Source organism: Coregonus lavaretus (assembly GCF_964263955.1).
Source record: "Coregonus lavaretus genome assembly, chromosome: 31".
NCBI classification, from domain to species: domain Eukaryota; kingdom Metazoa; phylum Chordata; class Actinopteri; order Salmoniformes; family Salmonidae; genus Coregonus; species Coregonus lavaretus.
In genome coordinates this window covers 21,532,559-21,542,917 of record NC_140018.1, presented here as the reverse complement: position 1 = coordinate 21,542,917, position 10,359 = coordinate 21,532,559, and the positions used below count along the sequence as shown (strand labels likewise).

Here is a 10,359-nt window from a genome sequence, read left to right as displayed (position 1 = left end):
GTAATATGTAAATTTTACTTTTATACTTTTGGATATATGATACAATAACTCACCCACCTGTCCTAGATCACACAGCTTATTTCCTGTCTGGTTTGGCACATAACTCACTGTGAAGAACCATGAACTGCATTGCTTTGCATCTACGGTATGTGCATCTTTCACATTCAAACTTTATGACAGAAAACATGTCCAAAGGATTTAAGCGGCCAAAACATGTTAACATGAAAGATACATTTGACAGAGATACAAGACATTTACATTTATTCTCTTAATACTGATAATTTCTGCATTACTGTAACAATATCTGATTTCAAAATGATGTATGTACTGTATGTTGTAAAGTAAAAATATTTACGTACAGCAATAAAATCATAAAAAAAGAATTTACAATGACAAAAAGAAGGCAAAGTTACGACATAATTTCATAAATACATTTCAGACGCAGGCCACCATTGTACAATGTTCTTTTGCATCATATTGTAAAAGAGACCAATGAAAGTGGATGACACATGAAACTAGTGTCCATTCTCTCCTTTCAGCTTTCTTGAATTAGTGTTTGTTGGTTCCTTATATTCGAGATTCCAGCCTTATATCTCTTCTTAAACTTTGTCGCAAACTTCCTCTTGACCAAAACATTTTCACCTCTATGGAAATGAGGAAAAAAATGACACTTTAAACTTCTTTCCTCCCAACATTTGATATGGCATAGCAATGATATTAACACACTTGAAGTGTGATTCAAGAACACTTACTCTTTGAGTGTATGCAAGGCAGAGCAGAAGTGAAGGCACTCAAAGTCATTTTTCTCCGCACAGAAGCATCGTCCCACCTCTCTCCTCAGTCGAACAGGGAAAGAGCCCACTCCATATGGCACTATCTGACTAGAGACAGAGTCAAGGGATTGATGAGCAAATTTTGTACATGGAATGATAAACAACATCTTTGAATTGAATGGACGTGTTTCTTAACCTACAAAGGGAACTTTGTGTTTTGTTTTATTTTATCACAGCACAGGATGTCTGGAATTTAATCTTCAAACGCTCATAATAGCTCAATATCCTATCTCTATTGGCACTCACAAAATGCTTTTACAGAACCAATTAAGACGATACCATACATACAACTGCATGGCCCTGAAAAGCTGGGCAAACACTGGTGTCTAGTGAGTCTCGAGGGTATAATGTACTAAACCTAACAGGACACAGAGAGGACTGTAGTCTGTAATAACACATTTATATCTCCTAAAGCTGCTCTTTCATTGCTCTGGGAATTAACCCAAACCTGACGCCAACCAGAGCAAGTCTGCCTGCCCGCCATGATGGCTCGATGCTCATGTCATGCCTGGGACATGTTAACAAGACCATGCACACAGTCAACTGATTCCAGATGCCATGCACGGCTCAAAGCATCCCCATCAAACAGGGTCACCTTCCCCCCTGTGTTCTCCACACACTATCACACACATGCACACACACGCACGCTGACGCACACGCTCACACACATGCACCCATCTGTCTGTCTGTCTGTATGTCTGTGTGTGTCGGAGCAGCCTGCTTTTTAAACACCAACACATCTGCATTTCATACTGTGTTTTTGGCAGCTGTTGAAAGGTGACCCTTTCATTTCTCATCCGTCATCTCTTTCTCTCTGTTGTAGTTAAACCTCAGTTTTTTGGACGGTGAAAGCCTGTCTCTTTAGCTGCCAGTAAGTGTCCTCTACTCTTTATGAACTGTGACCTGTCGTAGTTGCTAGAGTTGGCGTTGGAAGTAGACAGCTTGAGTCAACAGAATTGAATAGAAATCACATATGAGTCTCATAAAACCCAATGCTAATTTTTGGAAATGAATGGTCATTTGTGAACATTAATATGAAATGCAATATCAGTTCCTAACTGCCGATATCCATCCTTTTTTCTATATAATGTTTGGTAGGAGGACGTGTGGTATTACCAATGATATGATAATGGCAACAACAAAGGATCACGTAATTGCATACTACTACTGTGATTCTATGTTTAAACATAGCACAGGACCTAAAATGAATACGCCTTAGCCTTTAGTAGCTGTCTTTGGCTAACCATGGGGAAGTACAGCATAGTGGCAAACTTATAGAAACCTGGTACTTCCAGAACACATATGAAAGCTCTTTTGAAGAAACAAGGAATTAACAAGAGGACAGATGCCCTAACCACTCCTCCAACTAATTGGATGTGGGATATTTGGGTCAGGAAGTATGTTCAGATCCATCTTATTGTAGGTCGACTGTAGTAAATGTTGAAGAGTTACACTACTTGTTTTTGAAAAATGTGAGTAGATATTATCTTTATTTGTGTTACACAAGAAGCTTCAGCAGGAAAGAGTTGATGATAAACAGTAGCTGTCTCTTATTTTAAATTAAATCCTTGACACTTTGTGGTTTTGAGATTTATGGAGTACCACAAATCATCCAACTCCTTACACCCTGATGTGATAATGAATCACAAAAAAAACCTGTGGCTTCTCATTGCACTGTCAGAACATACCATGGTTCAATACGAAAATATGATACAGCATGAGAATGGATCATTAAAATGTTATTCATCTCCACCTTTTCAATCCAACAAAATTATGTATAGATGAACTTCTCTGTTTTCACAACACCAAGAGCTCTTTCTTCAAGATCTTTCTAGCTATGGTATGTTCATGAGGGGGTGAATTCCAGTTGTGCTGTGTGATGTTCATGTGTGAGCGTCTTGATGGACTCACCCAGGAGTGTTGACCCAGACGATGCCGATGTGGCAGAAGTACACACATTCTTTATCTTTCAGGTTCTCACAGGAACAACGCTTCTCCCGCCCATGGGGCCTGTGGTCAAGCAGCTTCACGGGGCCCTCCTCTGGACCAGGCCCAGGGATGGAGGTGGAGTCTGAGTATGCTGGGAGAAAGGGAAAAAACATGAATAAAGCATTATATCAAGATAATACATTCTAATGAAACTTTTATGAGGACATACGGTACAGAATTGTGAGATTGTGGTCACTCCATTTTTATTCGTTTCTGAAGTACAGCATGTACTGTAGCTCATTTGGCACTGCTAATGCTGTTATTATCTTGACACATCAATCCTATGATATGCTTCTCACAAGGACCAACAGTCTATAAAACAATCCACTTATTGAGTGTCCTCCAGCCATCTCACCGTCTATAGTCCATCTCACTGCTACTGGGCTACACCTGGCAACAGACAGCCTTTTATCCAGTCCTCAGAAAGACACTGATCATCACTGGTTATTCATTTTATGTCAGTCAGACGTATTATTACAGTCTGATAGCCCAGATGAAGTCTAGATTAGGTTGCCACTGTATGTGCACTATAGACACAGGGGATTTTTTTGCTGATAGTGACACTGTCTACACATAGCTACATTCTTATGTTTCCCACATCTAACCCTAATATATTTCTTCCAGCTTTATATTTTATTTTGTAAATTGTATCAAACTTTTACACCCTGTAAAGGACAATAGTTTAATAAACGTACTATGAAACTCAAGTGGTGGAGAATCCCAAATGCCATGTGGATTTGGGTTTAAAGCACTCCAATGAATCAGTGGCAAACCACATTGTACCCTGCACATTCCCTGCAAGTTCATGCAGTGCATTCAGGCGTCTGCTGGGGCAAGCCAGGAGCGCAGCTTCCGATAATTGGGTTGGGGTTTGACTTTTTATCACTTGAATGAAAACAGATTGTCCTTGTACACCCAAACGGTCCTCTTTAGCTCTTTATAAACAAGTTTCAGTGAAGATCCCCCAACAGAGAGTCTGATCATACAGGTGTTGAGTGATTTACGTAAGTAGCTTTGACTGACACAAATAGCTCAAGGAAAATCATCTCTTGATCAGGAAACTGTTTTAATAGTGGATTTCTTGCTTTAGGCAAGGAAATTAAAGGTTGGGATCATACAGACGCCCGGACCACGGATTATACTGTATTGGCATTTAGTATGGAAATGTTACACTACAAGCCTTGCATGCCTCCTGAGATGACAAGCGATTGCCAAACAAAATTTTATTTAGTGACCTGTTTGGAGAAGTGAGAGTTCACTGCTTTAGGGATTCAGGAGTTGATTGCCAAAGACATCCATGAGATTACTATTTAATCCATACCCACCCATTAAGTGAGAAACAGTCTCCGGCAGAATGTTGAGTCAATATCGTCAGAGCCCCTGGCCCTGTTTTTACAAGATTAGTTCTGGATCTAACATTATAAACAGATTATATCCCCGGCAGTGCCTTCAGAAAATATTCACAGCCCTTGACTTTTCCACATTTTGTTGTGATGCAGCCTGAATTTAAAATGGATTGGTGTGCAAGGGTTTATTTAGTCTTCTACGGCAGCATATAATGACAGAAGAGAAGCTGCATGTATCTAATTATAGACAAGTTGACTAACAAATAGCCTACCAAAATGTCCAAAATTATAAGCAGAAACATATCTTAATCATGCAAAAAAAATCCTGCACCCACTGTCAAAAAATAATTCAGCTGACCTGCGCACCAGTAGTATTTAACATGAGTTTTTAATAACTACCTCGTTAGTCTCTGTACCCCACATTTACAATTATCTGTAAGGTCCCTCAGTCGAGCAGTGAATTTCAAACACAGATTTAACCACAAAGACCAGGGAGGTTTTCCAATTCCTGGAAAAAAAGGGCACCTATTGGTAGATGGGTAAAAAATAAACAAAAGCAGACACTGAATATCCATTTGAGCATAGTGAAGATATGCATTACACTTTGGATGGTGTATCAATACACCCAGTCACTACAAAGATACAGGCGTCCTTCCTAACTCAGTTGCTTGAGAGGAAGGAAACCACTCAGGGATTTCACCATGAGGCCAATAGTGACTTTAAAACAGTTACAGAGTTTAATGGCTGTGATAGGAGAAAACAGACGATGGATCAACAACATTGTAGTTACTCCACAATACTAACCTAACTGACAGAGTGAAAAGAAGAAAACCTGTACAAAATAAAATATTCCAAAACATGCGTCCTGTTTGCAACAAAGCACTAAGGTAATACTGCAAAAAAATGTGGCATAGCAATTCACTTTTTGCCCTGAATACAAAGTGTTATATTTTTGGCGAAAATTCAATACAACACATTACTGAGTATCATTCTCCATATTTTCAAGCATAGTGGTGGCCGCATCATGTTATGGGTATGCTTGTAATCGTTAAGGACTGGGGAGTTTTCAGGATTAAAAATAAACAGAATGGAGCTAAGCACAGGCAAAATCCTAGAGGAAAACCTGGTTTAGTCTGCTTTCCACCAGACACTGGGAGATGAACTCACCTTTAAGCAGGACAATAACCTAAAACACAAGGCCAAATATACACTGAAGTTGCTTACCAAGAAGACAGTGAATGTTCCTGAGTGGCCGAATTGCAGTTTTGACTTAAATCTACTTGAAAATATATGTCAAGACCTGAAAATGGTTGTCTAGCAATGATCAACAACCAATTTCACAAAGCTTGAAGAATTTTGAATATAATAATGGCCAAATGTTGCACAATCCAGGTGTGGAAAGCTCTTAGAGCCATGAACAGAAAGACTCACGGCTGTAATCGCTGCCAAAGATGCTTCTACAAAGTATTGACTCTGTGGTGTGAATACTTATGTAAATGATGTAAAAACAGCCCCAGTGTGAACACCTGTTGCATTGTATCTTCTGATTTAGAGATATCGAGATAGAAAGAGTGCTTATCTCTAGATAGTTAACCCTTACTTTTGTTTGTTTTGTTTGTGTCCTGACCTAAATGTATACATTTTGTCCTTCTTTGATCAAGGAGTACATAGCTAGGTGTTTTGTATTTTTCCCTCAGATTTAAAAAAAGATGGCTATTTGTCAACCCCTTGTAATAAGCATCAGATGTCTGGCTACCACAACGGCAGAGTGGTTTAGGATTCTTCATGGATGACAAATACTCAGTGTATCAAAAACACACTCATTTCGAATGTCCTGCAGACCAATAACAAGTCACAATAAAATGTTGTTTGGTTGATAAATGTTTTCCTATTGAGTATATGTTAGATTAAACAAAAAGTTCAATTCCATGTAATGAGAAATTACATGTTTTAATTGATGGCTTATTTGTAAGCCATTTTATTCATTTCAGCCAACCACCAGAGCTGAATCCCTGTTTCCTGCAGCTAAAGCCCTCTACACTGAGGTGGGGTGTTGCCTGGGGGTCACTGTTATAGAACTGACTTATGTTCTGTGGTTCCTAAGGGAATGTGCAGCACACATGGATAGCAACACATGGCTTAGAAATATTCAGACCAAAAGAGCAATATATTTTTTATATTAGGCTGAATGAGTAGTCCAAATTCCTCAAAAGCACTGCATGATGTGATGTAACAGCCCCATTGTGAACACCTGTTGCATTGTATCTTTTGATCTAGAGATATTACCAATCTCGAGATATCTATAGAAATAGTACATATCTATAGAGAGTATTTATCTCTAGATAGTTACCTCTTACTTTTGTTTGTGTCCTGACCTGAATTGATCAGTTTTGTCCTTCTTCGATCGAGGAGTACGTAGCTAGGTGCTTTGGAATTTTCCCTCTGATTGAAAAGAATATGGATATTTTTCAACCCCTTGTAATAAGCATCAGATGTCTGGCTACCACAACGGCAGAGTGGTTTAGGATTCTTCATGTATCAAAAACACACTCATTTAGAATTTCCTGCAGACCAATACTAGCAGGTCACACGATCACATTTTGTTTGGTTGATAAATGTAATCCTGTTCAGGATATGTTAGATTAAAGTTAAATTTAATGTAATGAGAAATGTGGAAGTTGTGATTGATGGCTTATCTGTGATCCATTTTATTAATTGACTTTACCTTATCTTACCAGGTAAATTGATAAAGCAACAACCTGGGGAAGTGCTATAGGGAAATTGAAGGGGTTGCCCATTGGAATGTGGAGGAGTTAAGGTGTTCTTTGAAGTTAAAATGCCAGGTTGGAAAATAAATCAGAACACTGTGGTTTACATTAGCTGGCATCTAACTCTTATGCTCCAGGACATGGGCCTCAAGAGTAGAGGCCTCAGAATCTCCACATTTCTCCCCTCTTCTTCCCTTTACATGTACATATACAGTATAATATCATTCTAAAGTTGAAAAGTGGGATGCTGCTTTGCTAATACTGTAGTTTAAAGTACATTTCATCCATTGGGTTCAGTTTAAGTTTTTTCCTGTTTTTACATTTTTGTCATTTAGCAGACGCTCTTATCCAGAGCGACTTACAGTAGTGAGTGCATACATTTTTACACATGTTTTGTACTGGTCCCCCGTGGGAATCGAACCCACAACCCTGGCATTGCAAGCACCATGCTCTACCAACTGAACGACGCGGGACCATGTTTTGAAATTTGTAACACATAACACTCTCCTCATTCGACATTTGCACAAACATTTTATCAGTTCACAACATCAACAGCAAAGATTAAATCAGAGGTCATTCTTATGCTAACAGTTTCTCTCTAATCTCATACAGAATATTGTGACTCTTGAGCAGGGGATATGGACATCTCCTTCATAACAACTGTATAAAAATAATATAAAATAGGCTTTTTTGTTCCCAAGTAAATCCATTTAACACACTGCTCCTTTGAATAACATATCAAAACAAACAGAGATAAAAGCACACAGTTAAAGCTGACAGTTGATCCAGGCATCTGCTCACAGGCACGGCTAACATAAGGGCTCGCGATCACCTACTTACTACATGTTGTCTCTATTAAACCACAGCTTAGGTGAAGTATACCCCACAGGATAGTAAAGCACACTTTATGCCAGTTGAAACAAAAAGTGCAAGATTCTCATACAGTCTCAATAATCACAAAATCATTTTTTTAAATGCTGCCATATCAGAATGGGAGAAAAGTCTTTACCTTCATGCTCCACTATCAAAACCAAAGTAGTGGTCAGGAAGTAAAAAGTGGTGAGATCCATTATTCTGTTCCAATGTTCCAAACAGCTGTGAGTGCAAACAGCTCCAAATTCAAAAAGGTAGTGACAATATTTCCAGAAGCAGGTACCAGTGAGAAGTGAAGCCTGGAGAAGCTCTAGAGTCAGTCCCAGGCTCTGGTCTGGAGCAGCAGTACCTCAGACACCTCAAGCATCACCACACCCTCCTTTCCTCCTCCCCAGATTCTGTCTCTGTCACTACTTCTGCCTCTCTTCTCCCAGGGCTACCACCACAGTCCCACACATGGACAACAGCACTACACTTGTGTGTGTGTGTGTGTGTGTTTGTGTGCGCGTGCAGCGATACACTACAATAAGTGTATACATCTCTGCTATGTGCTGCAGGCCTGCCAGTTACTGATAACATACAGCAGGAAAGAGCTGAATTGAGAGAGGATGGTTCATGACCACACGTAAAGTGTCCTCCCACTGACTGAAAGGTGTGCTGAAGATGTCACAGGACCAAGCCAGCTGGGATTAGAATAGAGCACTGATGTGAGTCCAGTGCCAGAGCACAAGGAAAGCAGATGTTTTAGTGTGAAGGGAATTGGGGAATAATTGGTTGTCAGATTCCCAGCAGGCAGTGGATTTGGAGGATATGTTTGGCATAGAGAGGTCTAAAGAACAAGTCCATGGAGCTAGAAAAAAAGTTTTGGGGAGGAAATCCTCAAATTCATAAAGGGAAGATGTCTAGCCAAACCAAGGGAAACCCATTGTGGTAAACCAACATTTTAATTAAAACAATAAAGAGTCAATTGAAACATCCCAATTAACACATCTGTGTGCCAGACATTTTGTTAATTGCTCTAAGCTAGGGTCTTGTATTGGTCTTGTATTGGGTAAAGTTTTGCTGCCTTCAAAATAGTTTACAGTACTCACATATTCCTCACTTAACCTGTGCTTTTTGTTTGTTAGAGTGTTTATTTTCCATCCTTTGGCTATACCATTTGCACATCGCATTTTGATCCTATCAAAGCCCAGATGCACTATCATCATCGTTGTGGTTTGTGTCGTTGGAGGTTGTGTGTGATATCTAGAAACTGTGAAGGTGAGTGAGTAACCTAATTCCTAAAGACTCTCCGCGTGAAAGTTTCCCTGAGCGCTCTTCAATGGGGCCTGTAACATGATCACAGTAGGTATACTGGAGTATTCTGAGTCCCACCACAGGGGCTATTTCTTCCCACCCTCACTCCCATTTAGCAGAATTTTAGACTTCTCATTAGTTCAGATTAGGCTTAGTTTTGCATTCAGGAGAGATAATTAAAGGCTTGGCGAAACACAAAACAACATCTTTGCTCAATGTGCCCCTGGCTACAGCAATTAGATACTTGAGGTGAGATGGGGTGGGAGTGGATGAAGGGGTGAAGGAGACAAAAAACTTCAGAGACTTTTTAGCCCAACTTTTCTTCCGCAAAGTCTGTGGAAGGGATTTAATGAACAGTTTGTCATCAACTGTCAGTAAATATGGCCACTCACTCACTTAGGCTCCCAGGGTTAGCGCTACAAGGATATCTCAACAGTGCAGAATGTAAAAACTAAATTTACCCTACTAGTCTCTCTAAAGTAAAGGGCATAGCTTACTGGTATGTTTTGATCAAAGAAGGGGCAGAAAGAAACATTTAATTTATTTTTTAAGAGGTGTGGGTGAGGGGCAATTTTGTGTTGTGACTCATAGGTGTGATCCCTTGGCTACACTTCTACTGGCTCAGGAGGCATGACTTCACAGTCCATTTCTCATCATTTCAGTATTTGTTTTATACTATGTAGATTTTTTGTAAGATGTTTTCGTCTTTCTCTCCTCCTCTGTGGAATATGTTTTTGACTGAATCTTTAAAATCACAAAGGCTATCTGGTAAAATGTCAAATAGAACTCCAGACTTAACTGACTGGCAGAAAAACTCGAAAATATTGTGGATGATCATTAGAGAAATTAGAGCAGCATGAATCCCCCCTCCATTTCACTCAGATCATGACAAACACCTGTGATGAATGATTATTGGGTGATTTAGTAAATGACAGCTTTGGCCTTAGGAGGATATTCTCAAATGTCCTGAGTACAATTACTCCATTGACCTCCAACCACAATTAGACTTACCACATGTTCAGTCACTCCAGGACAGTCACAGTCAGTCACACAACCACACCAAATTTGGAAAATGTATATGATATCCTATACTATCAGGGCTGCACATTGTGCATTATGAACCCTAACCCTAGCCTAATTTCCACACCCCAGGCTCAACCCAAATCCTAACCATAACTCTAACCCTAACCCAAGCTTCATGTCCACACCCCTGCTCAACCCTATTTCTTGCCATAACCCTAACGGTTAGGGTTA

The 10,359-nt window shown here is 39.7% G+C and overlaps 1 protein-coding gene across 1 annotated transcript; it reads right to left on the bottom strand.

The window, feature by feature from the left end:
* Nucleotides 1-535: 535 nt before the first annotated feature.
* Nucleotides 536-8,101, bottom strand: LOC311106414 (endothelin-2-like; the record flags this gene model as incomplete). Its single annotated transcript, XM_084148742.1, has 4 exons — nucleotides 7,946-8,101; nucleotides 2,745-2,913; nucleotides 753-881; nucleotides 536-644 (listed from the first exon to the last, which is right to left on the bottom strand). Exons 1-4 carry the CDS (start codon nucleotides 8,004-8,006, stop codon nucleotides 536-538), a joined length of 468 nt encoding a protein of 155 aa, XP_084004868.1. The 5' UTR covers nucleotides 8,007-8,101.
* Nucleotides 8,102-10,359: the final 2,258 nt, after the last annotated feature.